At 41.4% G+C, this 23,948-nt stretch overlaps 1 protein-coding gene across 1 annotated transcript in view; it reads right to left on the bottom strand.

The window, feature by feature from the left end:
- The window catches only part of ARHGEF28 (Rho guanine nucleotide exchange factor 28), a 292,956-nt gene that overhangs the window by 109,488 nt on the left and 159,520 nt on the right, over positions 1-23,948 (bottom strand). Inside the window, exons 8-9 of the mRNA XM_036280592.1 lie at positions 22,746-22,798; positions 22,105-22,165 (exon numbers count right to left, since the gene is read on the bottom strand). Coding sequence (XP_036136485.1) covers positions 22,105-22,165; positions 22,746-22,798 — 114 coding nt within the window. The remainder of the gene's footprint in view (positions 1-22,104; positions 22,166-22,745; positions 22,799-23,948) is intronic.

Below are 23,948 nucleotides of genomic sequence, written 5' to 3'. Positions count from 1 at the left end.
TTATATCACCTTTATGAAAATGTTTCTCTTCCTTAATAAGGATTCTTGTAGTGACTTAGTCCTCCTCTGATAATCAGGCATCCTTTGGGGAGTTTCTGAACTGAATACACAAAAGCACATGGAAGCTCATGAGTGTACTCAATGGAACTTCATGAAAAGAAGGGAGGGAAGGCAGGAAAGAGGAAGAGAGCAAATAAATTCATGAGATTAAAAAAAAAACTCACTTTTATAAAAGATCACTAAACCTTCTAAAATGTCATTATACTTTTAATACCTATGTCAGGGATTATTTTTCAGACAATGTACCTGCCCTCCAAACACTCAGTGAACTCATGAAGAAGGCCAAAACAGTGGTCGCGTGATTTCCATCTCCATTCCCAGCACACTCAATCTCTGGAACTCTCTCTGTCTGAGACAAAGCTGGGAACTTTCCAGGGCACACCGGAAGCACTACCATCCCAGACTCTCTTCAGCTTGTCCTCGGCCAGCCAGCCAGTGCTGCAGTCCTCTGGCCATCTTTTCCCACCCACACCAACGATGTGTGTCAGTGCGTGGTACCTACGTGTTGGGTGTATCGAGATGCAGAAACAGCACTCCCATTTTGCTCCTCCAGAGCACAAGAGAAGGAAAAGCTAAGACACACTGGCACCTTCTGAACCTAAGGTAGCTAGCTACCCCTAAAGTCTGCCCTCCCTTACCTCTACTAAGAGGTGGTGAAACATTCAGGGAAGAATAAAACTTCTGAACTCAATGTCCTGGTTGTAGGCCTGGCTCCACCATTTATTAGCTCTGATCTTAGGCAATTCATTTCTCCACTCTGAGCCTCAGAGCCCCCCAATAATAAAAGAAGATGACATCCACATCCAACATACTGGGCTTTTATAAGATAACATGTGAACAACTCCTCACACAGAGATCACTCATTCCTTCATTTCCTTCCTTATTCTACCATGATTACTATTCCCTGCATTTCCTGGTATGGCTTTAGGTAAAACTTTAAGACTCTCTAAGCCTCAGTTTCCTCACTTGTAAAACAGAGACAGTATCTATCTTACAGAGTTATTTTGAGAATCATATATAATTTATTAAAGTAACTACCATAGCTTAGTAAACAGTGGTTATTATGATTAATAAAGTACCACATAAATATTCATTATTTTGACTAGGACCACAGAAAATTTGGCACTATCTAAGCTCTTCAAGGTGGTTAAGTTTTCTGATAGGCAATCCTTTCTTTGGCAACCATAGACTGGTTCTGCACCAGCAAAAAGGAAGAAAAGTAACAGCCCTCTTCCACATGCGTCCTTAGAGAGGCACATGAAATGAGCTGAAGCCGGAGACCAGGAGAGAAGCTACCCAAGGAGACAAAAGGCACAGAGAACAGTTCGACATTCCCCTGATGACTTACATTTAAGAATACATTTTAAATATTGAATGATAATTATGTGAAACTCAGGTAAAGCTCAGTCATGATATTTTTAAATCTTTGATTAATACACATTACATTTCTTGGTTGACTCACCTACTGAAAACAAAATCTCCAATAAAACAAAAACGCAGGCATTCCTGGAGTCCTTGAAGCAGAACAGTCATGGATTGTGGCCCACTCCAGTAATTAACCACGAGGCTCCCAGCTCAGCCTGTCCCAGGGCTGCCCATGAGATGACAAAGGGCAACTTTTGAGAATCCCTGGACTATATTTGAGGCGGCTCGGTTTTAACTGCTTTCATCCTCTGCTTACATTACATTCTCCTCTAGATACCGGTCACTTCCAAAGGTACTGCTTCTAAGCTACATCCTTTTTCCTTTCCTTCTGAAGGCATAAGAATAAGAAAGTGCAGTATTAGATGTACTTTTTAGTTGATATATAAGTATTGGTGAGTTTCTGCTAATCTAGTTTCCTTTTTTATTACCAAATCCTCTAAATTTTCACCTCTCTAAGCAAGCCAGCTATGTGTATGTACATACGTGTCTATCAAAGAATAGTGATAATAAGAACAGAAGTGGCGTTACAAGAAGGGTAATACAACAAGGAGGGGTAGGAAGAGAAAGTATAATAGAAAATAAAAGAGAATATTTCTGACCAAATATAAGAGAGGTTTGTTCATAAGTTGGAAATTCCAAGCCCACAAAACCTCCTTCATGATTTCCCAGGTGACTGGAACCTGCATTCTGAGAATGATGATAATTGGAAGGAAGGAAAAAATGAGAGAGAAATTCAAGCCACCTGAGTTTTAAAGGCTAAATAATTAGATCATCCTCTAAGAGACATGAGATGATAGTTCTTCACAAACTGATCATTGCACTGAAAAAAAAAATCAGCTTTTTGGTGTTTCTTCTACCACAGGGAGGTGGCATGTCTGGGTCCTGGGAGGTGTGGGACCCATTCCCAACACTAAGACCCCTGTAAACATGGTATCTGTCTAGTTCCCACTTTGCCCTTCCCTCTAGGACAGTGTCCGATACTCTGGAAATGCTTGTTGGACATGTGAACAATTCACCTCTTTGGGCCCCATCACCTTCATCTGTAAAATGCACTGGTTGCACCAGGTCATCTCTGAGACCTACAGTTCTGGGACCCTGTCCAGCTAACATTATAGTATGACCAAAACCTCTCTTCGCAACTAGGTCATGACCACTGAATGAAGGAAGGAAGCACAGGACACTGTCTGATGACCCTCAACTCTCTGCTACCAATCTTATTTGCACTTGTCTTTATTAGCAGCAAATAGTTAATCATTTTCATATTCTGGGTACCTGCTTTCACTTGAATTGAGTTTAATTTACACATAGCTATGTTATGACTCTGTTGTAGCTCAAAGTGGCTGGGCTCCAACTTTGGATTTCAAAGGGGAGTGTGATTAATGCATTCCCTCCAACTCCACTAGACTCTTAAGCTTCTTTACTGGCCTTCTAATCATTAATCCCACGTCTCTCCAGGCAGTTAGACTACCCGGGCCCCCAACAACATAGGCATCCAGTCAGCCAGCCAGGCAATATAAATACAGAAGTATATTAAGCAGATTATTCCCTCAAATTTCACTAGATCAGAATTAGCAAAAAGAAGTAGCAGTCTTATAGAACTCAATGAATTCTCAATGTACCTAAACTAATAATATTCACTCTGAAGTATTGGTGACTTTGTGTAGCTTCCCTCTCAGAAGTAATTTAAAAGTTTTTAAAAGTTGCATAATTTAGAAAAAATTCCTAGCTTGCAGAAAGGCTGAAAGAATTTGAAGAGCACAAAGAACACCAATATATTACCTTTCCCCAGATTTACCTAGTGTTAACATTTTACTCCATTTTCTATTTGTACTCAAACTTGCTTTTACATGCACACACTTGTACTCTCTCACAGGTATATTTTCCCCCGTGAACCATTAAATGGCAAGCTGCATACATCATAGCCCTTTACCCCTACAAAGAAGAAATTAAATTTTAAAACAGAATAACAGGAAAATAGAGAAGTTCCCCACCACAGAGTTTCAGGGATGGAAGCTGAGCAGCACAGGAGGTTTGTTCAGGCTGAAGCTTTGTACCACCCCTAGATGGTCAACTCATCTTACTCCCGGGGCTGGCCTTGATCCCAGCCAAAGAGCAAACAAACACACACACCCTTCTTCCAGAAGAAGGGAAAAAGATCCTTGAGAGAACCAGGTGGGTTAATAACTGCCAGCCTCCACTTTTCCCTGGGAACAGTATGCGGTGGTGTAGTAGGTCATTCTGGTCCAGGGAATAAAGAATTCTGCTCCCCAAAAACAGTGCTACAGAGACACCCACTTTCAGAAACACTTCTGCTTGTAAGCTCATGAAAATGTTTCTTTCCCTTTAATTAAAAACCACCACATAAACCCAGCACCAGATAAGAGGTGGGAAGGGGTTACTGACCACCTTCCTTGTTTTGGTAAACCCCAGGAGGCCACAGTCCCCACCTGCTGAGCCCAGCGAGGACGCTCAGCAGACACTCAGGGCACCTTCGCTGGACCCGAACACCAACTTGTCTCTTGGTTTTCAAGGCCTGCACCACCAGAGTGGGTTGCAGGTGAGGGAACATAGCTGGTGTAAACCCACTCTGTTATTAATCATGCTGCAGAAAAATGGCTCTTCTTCCTTTGGCAGTAAAGGATTTTGCATATTTGGTAATTATTGTTAATAAACTTTTTAATATATCACTGTATCCCCTGGAGATATACAGGCTTTCTTGTTGCAATTAGTTTAATAAAGTCCCTTCTTTAGAGCATCTATTAAAATCAGTAAAATGGTATAAAAAAGAGAGAACAATTTTTTTCAAGTAAAGAAGAGGTGGTGGGGGAGAGATAAACCACAGAACTTATATACATGTATGCATGAACAATGGACATGGACAACAAAGCTGGGGACAGGGCGGAGAGGGAGGAGGGAATAAGTGGTTGGGAAGGAGAAACATGTGTAACAAAAATAAATTAATTATTTAAAAAAATATTTGTTTAAAAATTCATACACACTTGAAAACCAAACACAGAAGAAGCAGAAACTGGGTATCAAATGCATATACGGTTCACTTCATATCCCATGACAGCCGGACACATTTAAATCAACAGGACTTTTTATTGTCAAGGTAACTCTGATTAAGTGAATCCAAAACATTTACCTTGTACTAAACTCCTTTCACTTTTATTTTTAAAAAGAGAATTAGACATGCACAATACAGCAGAAAGGTAGATTCAAAGCAAAAAGAAACATAGGAAGGAGTAGGGTTACCTCCGGAGTTTATATATAAAGTATTTACATAGTGAGAGTAATATAAAGACATGTATAAACACGTACTTCATCAGAAAACAGTCTGGCAAAGGAACAAGGAAGAAAAAAGTAAGAATATGAAGACTATGAAGATGCCTGGCTCTGGGGAAAATAAAAGAGCCCGCGATCTACCTTGTCTGGACGCCCTCCGTCGAATCTTCATTTTGGGGAAGGAAGGCCACGAATAGTTAAAAGGTGAGTCTGAGTCAGAATCCATCTTTTCGCCTTGGTGAAATCGACAGATTCAACAGTGGAAACTCAGGAAGAACTGGGGCGTCCCAGCCAGGAGGCGAGTCTCCCATGTGATGTAAAAGGAAGGAATGGGACCGAGTGAAACGCTGGCGAACACGGGGAGGGAGAGGCAATAAACGTTTTGCTTCCTTCAGGCATTCAGGCATGTACACCGAGAAGAAGGCTGTAAATATTAAAGCCAAACTAGGGAAGTAAAAGAAAGAGAGAGAGGGAGCTAAGAGTCGTACTGGTACATCACAGTCCAGTTATTCAAAAGGTCAATGGGAGCCAATGAATCATTAACTCCCCTCTTCTGGTTGCTGGAAATGGAAATGAAGATGAAAGGTAACTGGGAATTGAAAGAGCTGCTTGTGATTCAAGAAAAGCTTCCAAAAGCAGGCGACTGTTTTGATCTGGAGCTAGAGTATCATTTCTCAGAAAAGCCGCCCTGGGCAGTGTTAGGTAAAGGTTGCGGTTTATATGTGTGGACAGCCAGAAAGCGCCTTACACACACAAATGAAGGCCATCACACCCAGGGCAAGAATTTTTCCAAAGCAAGCTATTCTTTCAGACTATCGGCAGGTTTGGCAACTTTTCAGAACTAAGAGCCAGAACAGCTCTGATAATTCATTTATGTCCAGTCTCCCACCTTTTTAATCCTGAAGTGGTTGAGAGCCTTATATTTTATACAGAAGCATACTTTCCTCATTAAATCCAGGCAGAACCATCTACTACTATTTAGCACAATTGAGGTATTTTCTTAAATTGTCACCGAGTTTGGTTGTCGATCACAAGGATTGGGGCGTCTTTACAGCTCTGATCTAAACCTGCAGTTCATCTCAATAGCGCTAGTGACTAATTTACCACAAACCAGCAGTCCTTAGGCAGTCTCCCTGAACAACTCTCCAGTAATTAGCATTCAGCAGAAGCTCATTACAGCCTCCCCATAAAGCGTGACACTGTTCAAACTTTCTTCCCTGCTCCCAAAGGCACACAGATACACGTGCCCCAAATAAGCTCAAGCATAGCAACCAAAACCTGCGGTGGGGAAAAATGTATCCCAGGTCTCATAGGGGAGTCTCTTTTAAGCATTTCTTTAAGTAGTAGTGACAGCAAGAAGTATTGCGTTTTGTTTTGTGTGGTCATCTGACACCCAAATTAACTAAAGGAGCATAAAAACAATATGAGGATCTGCTCGATCCTGCAGATTTGGAACATGACAATATGTGCCTTGATTAACATTCATCTCTTCACTTCAATTATTCCCCAAATTGTTGGCACTCTCATGAAATGCTGTGTAAGGAAATGGATGCATAACCTGTTCCGTGACAGCTAATCCTCTCTGTCGGGAGGTGTTGGGTGAGGGGCACAGACAGATGTGGAGACGGGAAAAGTCGCTTAATTTCAAATTCAAATCAAAATCAGAATTACATAAGTCACTACTGTGTTTTTATCTGGCTGCTACATAAATATAACTAGAACAAAATACAACTAGAAGATAATTGCAAGCATTAAACTAAGTGAAAATAAATATTGATACATTTCTGTTTGTGGCTTTTTATTTGAATAATTATGTATTCTTATTCATCAACTAGGTGCAATTGTAAGGAAAAACTACTTCCAACCCTTACATTGGGCAATAGTTTTAGTCTATATGGGTCTTTAATAAGAAAACAGATAAAATCTTGTGGATGGGTGCTTCCATTCATTCTCAGTTTCAGGGCTCAGAACAGTGCCAGAAACATGTAGGCATGTGCTGAATGAATGAAGATTTTCACGTATTAATCTTAACTTGTGGGTAAAGAATCTTTACATAACAGCTGTAGTATTTTTTATATCCTCTTATTGTAAACATGCACCTTGACGGAAAGCTACATGGACTCTTATAAAGTGTTTAAGTATGTATCTGTATTTAATTCATAACAACAGTATATATATATTTGAAAACAAAACAGTACGTTTGGATGGAGACAACCCATTTTTCTTTAAGGTTCCTGGCAATGCTTGGGGTGTGAAAAGTCAATGCACCCTTGGGCTGCCTCAGAGACGTCCACAGACCAAAGAAAGGGAACCTCCACCACTACAGGCAATCACCAAACTGAAAAGAAAGTGTTGGACCAGGAGATACTAATGTCTTTCTCTCATTCTCATGAAGATGATGTTTCAGAGCCTCTTAACTAGGATAAACTACCGGAGCAGGCTGCTCCTCTTTTGACCATCAGTAATAGATGAGAACTTCAGGACAATGCAGACAAAGAGAGGTATGAAAGAACTTTGTAAAACACATTTCTAGCATTGGCCTGCAGACCGGAGAGTCCCGGGTTTGGTTCCTGCTAAGGATATATGCCTTGGTTGCAGTTTGTCCCCGGCCCCGGTTGGGGTGGGTGGCAACCAGTCAATGTATCTCTCTCACATCGATGTTTCTCTTTCCCCTATTCTCTTTCCCCTACTCTCTCCCTCCCGCTCTATCTTAAGATAAATGCAAAAATGTCCTCGGGTGAGGATAAAAAAAACACATTTCTATTAGTTGAGATTCTAGGTAGATAGATCCATCTTAATATAATTTTCCCCAAAGCACAGTCCTTGTTGATCAATTGCATATCAATTGATTATTGATACGAAAATTATTCTGACAATAAAACTAGTAGAACTACCCAACCAATACATGTGAGAAACCCAACAAAAAATCTGTTAATCTCATTTGCTTTATTACTTATCAACATCTTTTAAAGAAAGAAATGGCCCAGCCAGTATGGCTTAGTGGTTGAGCATCGACCCATGCACTAAGAGGTCACCGGTTCAATTCCTGGTCAGGGCATATTGACCAGGATGTGGGCCCAACCCCAGTGGGGGACATGCAGGAGATGGCCAATTGATGTTCCCTCTCATCGGTGTTTCTATCTCTTTCTCCTTCTCCCTTCCTCTCTAAAATCAATAAAGATAAATAAATAAATAGAAATAAAGAAATGATTTCTACTAACCAACCATACGCAGCTCAGTTAACATATAAAGTGAGGTGGAAATACTGTGTTTGCACAGCCCTTTTTATTTTCAGGCCAACTCACTTCCTTACAGACCCCCAAATTTCTCCTGACTCTAGGTCATTTATCCTCATTTTCTATAGTAATTGACTATTTTTTTGCCCATTGTGCCAATATGTAAATTAATTCAAGATGTTATTTACATCTCATTCATATTCAATAGGTTAATTTCTTTGCTTTCTCAGGCTGATTGCAAATTGCAGTTGGCAGAATTCAATGACATATTCCCAAGGCCACTTTCTCACCAGATAGCATACAACCATTACAATGCAAGTGTGAATGACTTCATCAGCCTCACTGTGCCTCCTTCGATTAAAAAATCCTTTACTTAGCCAATAACCTCCATCCAGTTACAAAATCCAGGGCAGATTCTGCTGCCCCGAAGTTTCTGCTTTCCGAGAGAGTGCTACAGAAGGGAAACTTCCTCGATTCTCCTCATCTAGAGAGCAGGTCACCTACCACCTTTTAACCTTGATAAATTTAAACAGAAAGGCATTTATATTTTTATTTGAATTATAGGATTTGTACAGTTTTCTTATCCTTCAATGGAGCCTCAAATTCCTGGAGGGCAAGAACTGTGTCATAACTTATATAAGGAACCACAAGCCAAAAAGAAAAATCGTGAATTTTCAGAACCATACATATCTGGGCTCAAACACTGGCTCTGTCACCTATTTGCTTAGCAGCCCCAATCAAGTCACTCATGCTTTCCCACCCTCAGCTGTTCCATTCGAAATGAGACCATCACATCTATACTTCCAGGTTTGTGAGGATCGAATGATATATAATGATAAAGAACTTACCTAAGTTTTCAATAAGTTTTAGCTTAAATATTAAAGTTTCCCTTTCATTAGATTTCTTTTCTACACTATAGACACTGAATCATTTATATCTCTACCTCAGAAGCAATAGCTTGATTTTCAAAACTCAGACATGGCAATGTGCAAAGAAGTTCCAAAACAATCATACCAGGCAGAAGGAGGAGGAGAAAGATTTGTTTTTCTTTTCTGCTTTCTCGTTTGACCACTAGAGACCACAGTTTTTAACACTGCTAGACACCATTCTTGAAAAAGTCATAAAAAGTACAGACCAGAGGAGGCAAAACCCCTAACAGCAGGACAAGCCTATCCTGGTAACTCCAGCCAGTACAGTGACAATTAAATTTAGCTTCAGGTTCTAGCATTGGGTGAAAATCAGAGATGGTCAAAATCTTCCTCCAAAATATCTCAGAAGGACACCATGTCATCTAATTTCAACACTAGCAGCTCTTTGTTGAAGAGCAGCACTGCGTCGGCTAGGCTGGGTGAAATGGCTGGCTTTCACTGAGGCCACGCTGTACAGAAAACGAGGATCTTGAACAGCACAGCTTGTCTCCGGGTGGTAAGGTATGCTCACTTAGGAGAAGCACGGTGGGAACAGCACATCCGCATCTCCAGTCCCACTCACTCGGGGACCTTATACTTACAGAGTGCAATCATGAGAGGAGCCAAGGTTCAAGTTATTATGTTTCTCCCTACCTCCCCATTCTGTTTTATATTTTAAACAGAGCCCATAAAATTGAATTCACATAATTGGGAGCATGGTGCAATCATTGTTGTCATGAATCGGAATTCTAGGATTCTACCATTCATAACACCACCTTACTTTTATTTTTTTTATGAGTTCAAATTTTATTGTTGTTAATCCTCACCCGAAGATATTTTTCCATTGATTTTTAGATAGAATGGAAAGGAAGGAGGGAAGGAGGGAGGGAAGAAAGGAGGGAAGGAGGGAGAAAGGGGGGGAGGGAGAGAGGGAGAGAGAGAGATCAATTGGTTGCCTCCCACACGTGCCCCAACCAGGACAGGGGATCAAACCTACTACCCAGGTCCGTGCCCTTGACCAGGAATCGAACCCAAGACCCTTCAGTCTGTGGGCCAGTGCTCTAACTGCTGAACCAAACTAGCCAGGGCTATGAGTTCAAATGTTTTAAATTAAATTTATTGGGGTTAGTTAATAAGATTATTTAGGTTTCAAGTGTACATTTCTATGATACATGATCTGTATATTGATTGCATTGTGTGCCTGCCACCCAAAGTCAGATCATCTTCCTTGACCATATATATGACCCCCTTTACCCTTTACAACACCCCCCCTTTCCCTCTGGTAACCACCGTACTATTGTCTAAGTCTATGAGTTTGGGGTTATTTTTCTTGTTTGTTCATTGGTTGCTTTTAGGTTTATATCCCCTATCTGAGTGAAATCATACAGTTCTTACCTTTTTCTGTCTGACAAACAATCCAAATTTAAAAATTGGGCAGAGGATCTGAACAGACACTTCTCCCAAGAAGACAAACAAATGGCCAACAGACATATGAAAAGATGCTCAACTTCACTAGCTATAAGGAAAATGCAAGTCAAAACTACAATAAGATACCACCCCACACCTTAGAATGACTATTATCAAGAAGACAAGTAAACATCTGGAGAAGACTGTGGAAAAATGGAACCCTCGTTCACCTTACTTTTAAAAATAGTATTTTAAAAAATTTCTCACCTACCTTTATTACCTTGATTTATTTTGGCAAAAAAACAACCAAAAATGGTATCCTACTTCAGAGATTCTAATATGCCCCCTCATATCACTCTACTGTCCATGGAAAAAAATGGATAAGATCCAAAAATCTAACAAGAGGACATTACTTGTATTATGATATATCCACATAGCATAAGAAGGAAATAGCTAAAACACTTCAGGACAGGAAAGTAAGAGATTTTCTGACTGAAGCAACATATTAAAAAACTATATTATCAAAGCTTCCACCAGCATTTCGTATTATATTGGTTCAACTTAGATGATTCTCGTAAGAAAAAAAAGATCCCTGGTGAACATCATTTTGTTTTAAACACTAAAGTGCCTGGGCATGACCTGAATGGAAAGAATTAGGACAAGTTGGCTAAGATTTTCTGAATAATAAATTATGAGGAATTTTGAGTTTATCTTGGAGAGACAGCTGTGGATAGTGGACGTGAGGGGCCCTGGCGGTGGGAGGGGCAAGGATTTGAGCCATGGGTCTGGACAGAGAAAGGGTTGAAGGGCTAGAAACGTATCTGGTTATAGTCTAAGGAGAAAACAATCCCTTATAGTAGGAAGAGCCAGGACACTTAGGGAGAGCAACATCTATAATTACATTTCAGGTTTGTTCTGATAATGTTCCAACTCCAGTTTTCCCAAACATGCCAAAAATGTTTCTCACATGCCACAAAAGTATTCACAAACTTATTTTTGTTAGTTTTAACATTCTCTAAACTATCAATCAGTGCCACAGTTCTGAAGCTAAAATTCACACAAAATACAATGGATGGCTCATCTTGTGTTTGCACCTGGATGGAACATTGCTGCTTCTAGGTCACCTCAACTCCAGGGCAAGGAAATGTGTGTGTGTGTGTGTGTGTGTGTGTGTGTGTGTGTGTGTCCATCCTAACCTACGTACAGACATGTATCTACAAATACTTGTCTATACAACCATGTATATCTATATTAATTAATCATGAGTGCATACTGATGTCTACAACTCTAATTCATTAGCACATGAATCATTCTAGCCTCCACCCCTTGCTTGACTATAAACTCCCACTCCAAGGGTGAGAAACCTGGCACCTACTATCCATAATCCTCTTACTTGGTTGTTCATTTTCAGTATACATTTAGAGTGGTGTCTGAATTGTTTAACTGTACCCCATGGGAAACAACTTTATCATCTAGAAGACTGTGCTTATGAGTTTCTTTTCTTACAGACTCTACTCATTTCCTAAGGTTCTGGGGTCTGCATCCCCCACCCCATACAGTAAGGTATTTCACACATTTTTAGTCATTAGACTCTCTTGTCACATTCTGCCTTTATTCATAGGATTCTCCAACTTCTTAGTCTTTTATATTTGCACACATTAGAGCTTACTCTGTGTCCACTACTGGTTTTGACAAATACAGCATCATGTATCCACCATCACAGTATAACAGTAACCTTTCACCACCCTCAACAAAACACCCACAGTGACAGGACGATGAACAAAAGACACAAAAGTCAACCAAAAGAGTTCCCATTGTCAAAGACAGAACCGTTTGAACAACAAATAAAGTAGCAGTACTAGACTATTACCCAAAGTATACAGTCAATATCCATGAATCCATACTGACGTAAATAACTGAATAAATAAGGAAGTGGGGGAATACAAGTCTCCCACATGGAAGAATTCTATGTAGACATTTCACCCACAAGGAAGTATATAGATAACTTCCGACTCGGAAGTGTGAGCCGCATATCATCACTCCCTTCCCAAGGGCGCAGCACGGAAAAGGCAGAGGGAAAGAGTGATTGTACCATGGAGAAGCCTGGCCAGCCCTACCTCTGCCGGGTGATCAAGGCCATTATTCATAGTGATAAGTAATGCTGACAGTATATACCATTGATCTGATGTAATGAAGATGGCACTTTACCTCTGTGGACTTCCTCTCAGAACCCAGAACCCCAGTTTGATGATGGGAAAATATTAGGAAAATACCAATTGAGGGACATTCTACAAATACCTGAGCAGTACTTCTAAAACTGTCAAGATCAGGAAAAACAAGGAAAGTCTGCCCTGGCTGGTGTTGCTCAACGGTTAGAACGTCGGCCTTTGCCCTGAAGGGTTGGGGGTTTGATTCCTGGTCAAGAGCATCAAGAGCATATACCTGGGTTGCAGGTGTGATCCCCGGCCCTGGTCTGGGCACTTGTGGGAGGCAACCAATTGATGTGTCTCTCTCACATCGATGTTTCCCTCACCCCGCTTTCTCTCTCTCTCTGTCCCTCCCACTCTTCCTTCCACTTTCTCTAAAACTCAATAGAAAAATATCCTTGGGTGAGGATTAATAGCAATAAAAAAGGAAAGTCTAAAAAACTCTCACAGCCAAAATAAACCGAAGGAAACATGACAACTAAATATAACATGGCATCCTGAGACAGAAAAGAAAGTTAAATAAAAATTTAAAAATCTAAATATAGACTTTAGTCAGGACTAATGTATCAATACTGGTTTATTGTCAACAAATATAGCATGATAATATATGATGTTAATAATAGGAGAAAGTGGGAAAGTGGGCATATGGGAACTCTATTATCTTTACAACTTTTCTGTAAATCTAAAACTATTCTTAAAAATAAAGCTTAAAAATTTTAAAGGATGGAGACAAAAGGTACAGAATCTAGGTTGATTAAATGTTTGGAATTCATGTTAAAAGAATGCATCACTTATTCAGATGCATAGAATTCAAGTTAAGCATAAAATTCCACTTCCTTTTGCTTAACTTATGTAAAGTTACTGTGTAACTCTAAGGCAACTAAGTAGACCTTTAAAAATTATATGCTAAAAATAATTTTAATATTTTTTAGAAACAACTAGAGTCTCTTCGGGGGTTAATAGTTCCCAGGAGTTAAACCCAATGCAGAGCTCCCATGTGCCACCTGTGGGCAGGAGACTACCTCAGTCAGTCATCAGAAACCCTCTTGGCAAACAAATCTCCAAATTCAGGATGAAACCCAACTAGCTTACTTGAAGTTTTCTTCTCAAGTCCAGATATCTTCAACTTTACTCTTATTCTGATTTTTTGTTTGTGATTTTAAATATTATAAAGAAACAGATTATTTACTGCTAGATCTCCCATTTGACCTCTAATTGTATCACTTCTCTATATTTTAACTACACGTAGTCTTCAGCAGAATCCCATATAGAGAATATGTGTTTCATAAAAATGCCTTCTAAATTAGCCCCTCTAAAAGTTAAAGCAAACTGTCCCAATAAATTGTTAGAGCTTGTGCTGCCTGGCATGAAAGCTAACCAGAATCTTAACTGCCCTCAAGTCCCTTCCAAGGGATTAGCCACTGGTGCTCAGTAAAGAAACAAGCCTAAACGCACAGAAACACATCGACACTGCGGTCAAGCCCAAGCCCGGTGATTCCTTTGTGAGGCAGTTCTCTCATTAGGTGTCTGTGCATACAAGTTTTCTGAAGTGTTTCCGCACATGAAAAAGAGAAGAAATTCCTGAGTGGAATTTTAACTTTCCATATAAAAATTTTATAAATGCTATTTCCAGAACATATTTCATATTTTTCATTTGCTTCATAATTAGTTGTAGTTTCCTTACATGGTATACGTGTTTGAAATTTATAAGCTAATCATTTGATTTAAACATCAAAATAGAACCTATGGAATTAATTTATTCACTAAGCTGGTTTATTTGAAGTTGAAGATATTATTTAGTGTTCAAAGAAAAAAAAAAAACTGCCATTTTCTCTCCCTCAATGCCATTTCAGAAATTAAGGTGGTTTGTGAGATGAAAAGGCAATTTAGATTATACTGCAGGTACTAAGGCCAAAAACATCAGGCATCGTAGTAATGCCCTTATGACATCAGTGTAAACCTAACTCCCTCCATCCCAATCTGTGCATCTCCAAGTCAATCATCTCATTAAGGTTCAAGTAGTTAGGAAATGTTTTCAATAATTTTTTCCCTAAGTTTTCACATTTCCCACAACTTTGATGATACTGATGGTGATGATCATTAAACATCTGCAAAGCTAACACAAATTGGCTTTCATTAATTGCTTTTATCATCTAAATTCCAAAAATATGAAAAACCCAGTAAGATGGGTGATTTCAGCAGAGCAGAGCTCCCTTAAGTCAAGGAACTATGTCCGTGGTTCTCCAGCTCAGCCACACCTGAGAATCACCTGGGGCACTTTGAGAACTCCTGAAGCCGAGGCTATACGCCAGACCAATTAAACCAGATCTCTCTGGGGGTGGATCCCGGCTCCAGTATTGTTACAGCTCCAAGGTAATCCCACTGAAATGAAAACTTGGAAGAGTTTAAACCATAGGATAACTGAATGCTTAGATTAGTAACTCCTACCTTACACTCACTTTCACTTTGCTACTTGTTTTTTTAACCTTGGTGAGCAGACATTAAGCAGAACATTAGACCCATCACTGTTTCCTAGACTTGGAAATTATTAACTAAGTTTTACATTTTATTTATTTATTTATTTATTTATTTATTTATTTTTATTTATTTTTTTAATCCTCACCTACAGATATGATTAGAGAGAGGAAGGAAGGGGGCAGAAAGAGCAAGAACCTCTATATGTGCTCCAGCTGGGATCTAACCGGCAACTGGACAGGACGACGTGCAACCAACCGAGCTACACCAGCCAGGCAGGTATCTTTTTGTTTGTTAGTTTTAATCAGAAGAAAAGACAATATGATCAACTATACATCTCTAGTGAGGCTTTAGTTTCTTCATGTTTCCTAGGCTATAGTACATATCAACCTAAAAATATCCCAAAATTCTTTCTTCTAATTTATGGGATAAAAGTCTTCCAATTATGTACTACTCCAATTGTCTAATTTAATGAAAAAAATGTTCTACTTGCATTCCACAACAGGAATGTTATCCAAACAATGAAGCTGCAAATATAAAACGCAGGGCATGTGTGATAAAAGAACCAAATTGAGCTTATAACACTCAGCAGAATTCCAATAAGTCAGCCATTTCTTCTACCAAAAACAATTGTTTAAACCTCAACAACTGTAATAAGAAAATTTCACTGAAGTTAACAAAATGCAAAAAATGTGAGTCAATTTTTACAAATAACTTTGCATTCTCAATGGTATTCTTGGGATATTTTTTTTGCAGCCCAGCCCACTGATTTCAAAACCAAATCTCTGGTAAGCTTTGGCTTATGGTAGAGGATGACTACCCCCCTACCACCACCAAAGCAAATGGGGGGGAAAAACGGGGGTGGGGGTCCACAGAAACTTCTGTATCCCGGGGCATAGAGAGACATCTGCCAGAAATGTGGCTTGAAAACTTATTTTCCAGAAGGATAGGAGCTTTGCTAAGGTTTTCTCCACCCCCCCCCCCCACCTCGCCTTTTTTTGTTGTTTCATGTTTTATGTAACATTCTTGAGATCTCAACATAAATACACACGTATTTTCAAATAATAGCCAACAGAGGTCCAGTTGCCACTGACATGGGTCCTGGATCTTAGGATTCCATGCTTAAGATCTTGGGACCACTGCGAAACTGTACTTTCACAAACAACTTAAACTGTTTTACAAGCTTTTATAGCTTAATGGCATTAATTCCATTTCCAAACTTTTAGTTAACATAAGAAGAAAAGAAATATTAACCTAATTAGTCCTACTTATTAGGTGGTTTGCCAAACTAGCAATATTGACAGCACTTTTCCGCCTGGCTCACCACTGACACAGGGACCTGGACCTCTCCCACACAGATCCACAGGTGAGATCTGGGAAGTTTGTACTACACCCAACATGCTGTTCAAGAGGGGCTGTTCCTTTGGATCTTCCAGTCATTTCCTTCCAGTGTCCCTTTGCTGACGTTTTCCTAAGCTTCCTGTGTGGGGCCTGTTTCTCCTTTTTGGTCTTGTCTATAGTAAGGGAAGGCCTGTGTCACCTAGGCTGAACGACCTGAGCACCTCACTTCCTAATATTTGTTTCTGTTTCTGCTTCCTTCTCTTCCCGATCGGTCTGCCTGGGCTTTGGGGTGTCAAGTCAGATTTCCATCCACATCCCACTTTGGTTCATTTGTCTCCCCCTTGCCCACCCTCCCAGTCCCTACAGCCACTAAGAGGCTCTCTTTTTCTCATATCATGTATAAGTAACAAACAACAAGAGCAATGAAGTGACCCAAAGTGTTGAATAATTGGGATTCAAGCCTCAGCATGTACTGACAACCAGGCCACTCCATAAAATCAAATAATACATAGTATTTCAAAAAGGAAAGGAGTGTTGTTGTTTTTCCTGGCCCAATAATATACTTCTTGGGAGACTCTATGACATTTTCCTTTTCTTCTTAGAAAAGTAATCCATGTTTTTTGTAGAAACACAGTCAGAATCATTTTAAGCTACCTTCTGAAATGGAGCATACTTATGGTGTACAATGTTTAATGAATAAAGCAAGAGACAAAATTCTATTGTTTACATGATCACAACTGTATAAACAATAGATACATCGGAAAAAATACTGGTAGGAAATATACCAAAAGGTACTAGTAACTGCTTTAGAGTGGGAAAATTATAGGGATGTTTTTCTCTTTTCCTACTCATTCTAAAATGTCTGATTTTTCTACTATGAGCATTTACTACTTCTATAATTAAAAAAAATACTTTTCCCAAGAATCTATTTAGTATGATATTATGTTTAAAATATTCTCTGGCACTTGTGCCAAGCCCACTGCCTGCCAACCAAACCTGGATGGGCAGAGACGCACTGCCTCCGGCTCAGGGCTTCAAGGTGCTGGGACTTCCTGAGCAAAAGGGAGGTGCCAGCCCCCGCCACCACCACCTCCCCTGGTGTCCCTCCCTCCCTCCCTCCCTCCATTGTCCCCTGACGAGGAAAGTTAAAACGTGCTCACATAGTTCTTGTTTTAATAAATCAGTTTCACCAAACCCTTTATTTTTTTCTCCATCCAAGAGCCATACAATGTACAATTTTAGCCAAGTAAGTTTCAGGTCATCTTTAGTCCAGCGCAGCCATGCTGGTAAATTATTGCAAGAACATCCACTTCAGTATGAGTGTCACTAAATCTGGCTGTCACATACAGCTCCACTCACCCTCTTGAGTATCACCTGCTGAGAGAGCAGGAGGGTCACCTTCCACAGGCTTCTGTAACTCACCTGAGATACCACAGGCTTCTGTAACTCACCTGAGATACCACAGGCTTCTGTAACTCACCTGAGATACCACAGGCTTCTGTAACTCACCTGAGATACCACAGGCTTCTGTAACTCACCTGAGATGCTGGCACTCTCACTCCACAGTCCCCAGCATGAACTTATTTTTTTTTAACTTATATTTATTATTGAATGTATTACAGATGTCCCCCACTTCCTCCCCCACTGACCCCCTCCTCCCCAATCCCACCCCCCTCCTGCTTTCCCCACACTAGTGTCCGTGTCCATTGGTTCTATATGCATAGAAGGCCTTTGGTTTATCTCTTCCCGCCCTCCCTCCCCGCTTCCCTTTGAGGTTCGTCAGTCTAACAACCAATTTGTACTTCTTAATTCTTTCATCTTTTTCACCCAACCCCCCCAGCCCCCTCCTACCAGACACTTTAATTTTTCAGATTCAACCATTTAAAAATAGAGTTTGTGCCCTGGCCAGTTTGGCTCAGCAGTTAGAGCGTTGGCCCTTGGACCAAAGAGTCGCAGGTCTGACTCCAGTCAAGGGCACATACCTCAATTGCAGTTCAGTCCCCAGCCCTGGTCAGGGTCAAGCAGGAGGCAACCAGTCGATGTTTCTCTCTCTGTCCCCTCTCACTCTATCTGAAGATAAATGGGGGGAAAATCCTTGAGTGAGGATTTTTATTTATTTTTATTTTTTTAAATTATTTTTATTAATTTATTTTTGTTACAGATGTTTCTCCTTTTTACCCCCATTGAGCCCCTCCCCACTCCATCCCCAGCTTTGGGGTGAGAATTTTATTTTATATTTATTTATTTATTTATTTATTTATTTATTTATTTAATCCTCACCCGAAGACATCTTTTCATTTTTTGTTCAGATAGAGCGGGAGGGAGACAGAGGAGGAGGAGGAGAGAGAGAGAAACATTGACGTGAAAGGGACACATCAAGTGGCTGCCACCTGCACGACCCAACCAGGGCGGGGGACAAACTGCAACTGAGGTATGTGCCTTTAGCAGGAACTGAACCCAGGTCTCTCTGGACCATAGGCCAATGCTCTAACCGCAGAGCCAAACCGGCCAGGGCGGGGTGAGGATTTTAAAAAAATAAAAAGTAGCCCTGGTCAGTTTGTCTCAGTGGTTGGAGCGTTGGCTCGTGGTCTGGAGAGACCCGGGTTCGGTTCCCACTAAGGGCACGTACCTTGGTTGCAGTTTGTCCCCGGCCCCAGTTGGGGTTGTGTGGGTGGCAACCACTCGATGTGTCTCTCTTGCATCGATATTTCCCTCTCTCTCTTCTTCCCTCTCTCTCTCTCACTCTATGAATGCAAAAAAAAAAAAAAAAAAAAAAAGTGTCCTTGTGTGAGGATTTAAAAAAATAATTAATTAACTAGTTAATTAATTAAAAGGTAGAGTTTGCAAGAGAACAACTAATGAAGCCATTTACAGCTTTGCCGATCTGGTGGTGGCTGATGCATCTCTGTTTGCAGTTGGAATTCCAACAGGGCAGCCGAAGCTCGGTCCTCCCAGGCTGCCTGCTTGTTCCTGACAGATGTTCACCTCCCTCCTCCTAGGCATAGCCTTTGCTGCTGCCACTACTGAGCCTCGACTTTTAAATCACACTCAGTCCCCTACACTTCTACACTGACCCTCGAGCCAAATGGACCTTCCTTCCTTCTTAATTTCTGTATTCACCCATTTCACCTACTTCTCTTTCTCCATTTCCTCCCAATGCTTTGCCCTCTCTTCCCATTCCACCAGCCTAGAATGTGAAGGAATCACAGACTGCGGAGTCCCACTCTCCACTGTGACAGCAACAGAATCGGATCCCAGCCCTCCAACTGATATTCTCCCTTCTGAGCAAACTACCAGGCCCTTAGAGCACCTACAGAGAGAAATTAGGGCCATCGCTGCTGAGTCATCACGGCTCGCTGAGGTGGCTGGGGGGCACTGGCTTGGACAAGCTTACTCCCTGTTACCCACATTATCCCTCCAATCAACATTCTCGGTGTGTAAACTAATGGTGAGTATGGTTATTGGTGCTCTGGGGGGTTAACAACAACAATACAAGGTTAACTTGCTGTGCAATAAATTAAGTAAAATTAAAAAGTCAATTCCTCAGTCACACTAGTCACACATCAGGCATTCTAGAAACAGATGTGGCTATTGGTGAACATGCTAAATAGCGCAGATAAAGAACATGTCCATCATGACAAAAAGTTCTATTGAAACGGTACTGATGCAGTTTATGAGATCACACTAAACTCACATCAAACCATTTTCAATAATGCAAGTCAGCTATGACAGACCATGACCCCACATGTATCAGCCCTTCCCTGGAGACCAGTAGAATATAAGCAGAATATAGAATAGCGAAATGGCCTTGGGGAAAAGCTGTTTTCAGCTTCAGACTGCAATCTGACTATTGCTCGCTGCTTGTTGCTCCCTTCTCTGTCTCAGAAGGTTCTTTTAAAATCTATTCTCATGTTCTTTGCATAAAGCTAGGTGACTTTCTTTAGTCGAAAATAGTTTAAGTTAACAAAAATGTTAGCACAAGGAACAATCATTCACATCCCCTTTCATAAATCATTGGGTTTGTGTTACACGTGGTTGTCTCTCTCAAATCCTTCAATACAATCCTCCTCACACACAGTGATGTTACTGACAGAACGCTCAGGTTAGGTCAGGCGACCACTCTTCCCTTAACATGTGTCTGCTTTACCTAGCAAGTATACCAGATGGAGAGTGGAGTGAGTTTTTAAAAACCTAAAATGAAAATAATGCTGCTATTTCATCCTTTTACCAGCCAACACTCCTCTGCACCGGCAGTCTGTCTTGGTAAACATTCTTCGGAGCTAACGTTCCTGGAAGCATGATGCACTCTGCGGACGCACATCCTGTGCTCACGTGAGCAAGGGCTGCACTCCTGGCCCCAGCAGCCACAACAACCATCCATCTGGAGGTGCTGGCTTTCAATTCTCTTCCTCTTGTCCCTTCCAGGAGTCAATCATTCCCCTACCTTATATAGCAGAAATATTAAAGGCTTGCGTGCTGCTGGGTATGATCTGAGTTTCTGTTCCAATTGCAGCAGCACCTCACACAAGGAGATCCAGCAAATCACCGCTGGCTTGTGGCCAAGCTACCAGCAGCCCAGCCAACCACCCCTGAGGTGCTTCCTCCTCTCCCAGCTTCACTCTTCATGATTTCCCAGCTGTTGGAACTGCTTTGTCAAGTGTCTGCCAAACGTGCCCATAACACCCCACTGGCCTCCAGGAAGCACCTTGACCACTCGGCTCTGCAGACCCAGCCACCATTGTTAAGGCTCCCTGGGCATGGGCTTGGTTTTCCTGGATTTCACATCAGCCTGAGCATTTCACCGCCATGGCCACCACCACCTCACCCTCTCCAGCTCCTAAGACTGCTTTGCCCTTGTGCCTTCCAGGTATGCGAACTGCTGCAGCCTCGCTGAGCCTAACGAAACCAACTAGGAAAGTCTGTGTTTATCTGCTTTCCGCTAAGCCCAGACGCCTTCACAGACCATCCACGTTGTCCAGACAAGGCATCTGCGCCTACGTATGTCCTCAAACCCAACAGCTTCATCATGCTCTAACTCAAAAGAGGAGTCTGGGACCCGAATTACTTCTGAAGAATGAGAAAGTATCTGGGGAGGAGATTTGGGGAGGTGTCCTCAGGGAAGTGTGAACTGTGATGCATGTGAGCAGATGAGCGTTTCCAGGTCAGTGGGAAGAACTACCTCACCTTGCCAAGGGAGCTCCTGGTTTCTCTGAAGGACACTGACATCACAGCCACATCCCAGGACAAGTACCTGGTCATCTCCTGAGGCCAAGGGGTAAGATCCTATGGGCTTCACTTTAAGAGGCCTCACTGGGTATCACAACGGGGTAGTGGGAATAAGCTTGGGGGCTCCAGGGCCAGGCGGACGGAGAGTCATCAGTCTCAATTTCACCATGCACTCTCCACCAGCGGAGTCGCTGCACTTGACACCGGCAGTACCTACTTCGTAGGAATAGCAAGGTAACACGGGACAGGTCCCTAGCCAGAGCTGGCGCAGAGCAAACAGCTGCTCAGGAAACGCTTGCATTGCTTTGTTTCGATTGTTTTGCTTTTTAGATCAGAAATCGAGACTCAACCACTGAAGTGATAGTATTATAACTAATGCTGCAAAAAAAATTTATCTAAGTGGGTTTCAAGAGACAGACAAGGGTCTCATAAAGAAAGATTTTGTTTTTTAAATATACTTTCTTGTTGTCCTCCATATACCTGGGACTGTGAAACCTGCCTGAGTGCAAGGGAAAGCAATATTTTGGAACATACCCATATCTAGACTGTCCTGGTCTTCATGTTCATTCAGTTGAGCCACCAGGCTTTTCATGCACTGGAAAAGATAAAGTCAGGTGTTTTTTAATTACTATGTGCCACACTGCTGTTTCCCTATTTTTGTAAACTAGAAAAACAACCTTGGAGAACATCAGTAAGGACATGTTACATGTATCACCGCACATAAACAGAAAACTAGTCTTGTCCTCAATTGATATTATTTAAGAGCTAAAAATAAGAGACGGGTCTGCGCTAAGCTGAAACATGTCTGCAAGCTCTCCATAGGCTACCTTATTCCAGAGAGTCGTGCCCAGGCTTACGCTAGCAACACACTGCTGGCAAACGTCTGTGGCTGTCAGTCCTCAAGTACAAATTTGTTTTGGAAAATGTATTAAGTCATCTTGCATATACAACTACAGTCCAGAAAGATACCTAGGTATGGTTGGTTATAAACAGCAGAGATGGAAAAAATCAATACCAAAAAACTGAATTTCAAGTTATTCTGAATATGACTTGGGACAGATCTTTGGGTTTTATTTTAAATTTTTTTGGTTTTGTAAAAAAAATGTATTACCACTAGATTTTCACTTCTAGCAACTCTGGAGAGAAGTACAGAGAAGAAATGGGGGAGTCATTACCTTTACATCCTCCTGGTCAAGTGATGATCTACTGGACATCAAATTCTTAATCTCTGCAAAAGGAATAATTCTAATCAGGATCTGCTGAGAAAAGCTTTGGTTTAAAAAAAAAATTAAAAAGGAGGAGGGAAAAATAAATAAATTAGATGAAGAATATAAATGAATTGCCCATGAGCTGCATGCATGAATCTAGGTTTTTAGATTAAGCTTCTTAAAAATGAACACTCTGCAGTGTATCTCACAACCGTACTGCCCACACTCCGGTGAAAATTTTATGGACCAAGATGTAAACAAGCCCAGGAGCTCTCACAGGAAATCCTGAGGAACAAAAAACGGTCATTAAGTAAATAAATGCCCTTGATTCCGAAGGAAGGCTGCTCACTAATCCAAACAGCACAGATTCTCAGGACATGACTTCGACCCACCTGAGGAAATCCCGCACGTCTATTTCCTCAACTACCACAGATTTCATATTTCAAAAGAGCGTCATTCATCCTCGAAGGCTGGCCTTTCCTCCAGCCTCGGTGAAAGTCAACACCACCAGCACAGCCCTTAGACGCCAACCTCCGACAGTGGCAGGCTCCGGGCTCACGAGCCACCGGCATGCCAGGTGCCTTCTCTCCGAATAAAGACCTTCCTGGAAATATCAGTGGTCAGGATGTTCTGGGATGTACAGGAAGGTTCACTTAAGGGGTATTTTTCTCTGTGCCTGGACTGATTTGTTCTCTTCCCACACACCCAGTTGCTGGTAAACAAAGGCCACTGTTGTTAAATAAGCACCAACAGCGTGTTTGGACCCAGGGAAAATAAAAAGGCAGATGGCTACAAATCTTTGCCTTGAATCTGTATTAATACACAACATCATGGGCCCCAAGGCCCTGCTCTGGACCCCTCCTCACCTCCTCTGCCCCCATGGCCCTGCCTGAAGCTGATTCTGGGGAAACCCCACTGCTTTTCCCAGCAGGCACATCAACTCCACTTTGCCACACCTGTTCCTTTAGGTCACCTGAGGCCTCAGACCTCCAGGTGGATTTTTTCAAGCTCTTCTCACTGCCTGGCAGGAGTTTCCATCCATGTCTCTGCTTAGAAAAGACCAGGAGATTCATTTATACCGTGAGGGAAGGATGAAGCAGACATCAACTTTCTCCCTGGCATGAGGTGGTTTTAAAAATCTACATAGCAATAACTGAATTTGCTTCAGAT

This window comes from Molossus molossus, unplaced genomic scaffold, assembly GCF_014108415.1.
Source record: "Molossus molossus isolate mMolMol1 unplaced genomic scaffold, mMolMol1.p scaffold_m16_p_3, whole genome shotgun sequence".
NCBI classification, from domain to species: Eukaryota; Metazoa; Chordata; class Mammalia; order Chiroptera; family Molossidae; genus Molossus; species Molossus molossus.
This window is presented reverse-complemented; position numbering and strand designations above follow the sequence as displayed.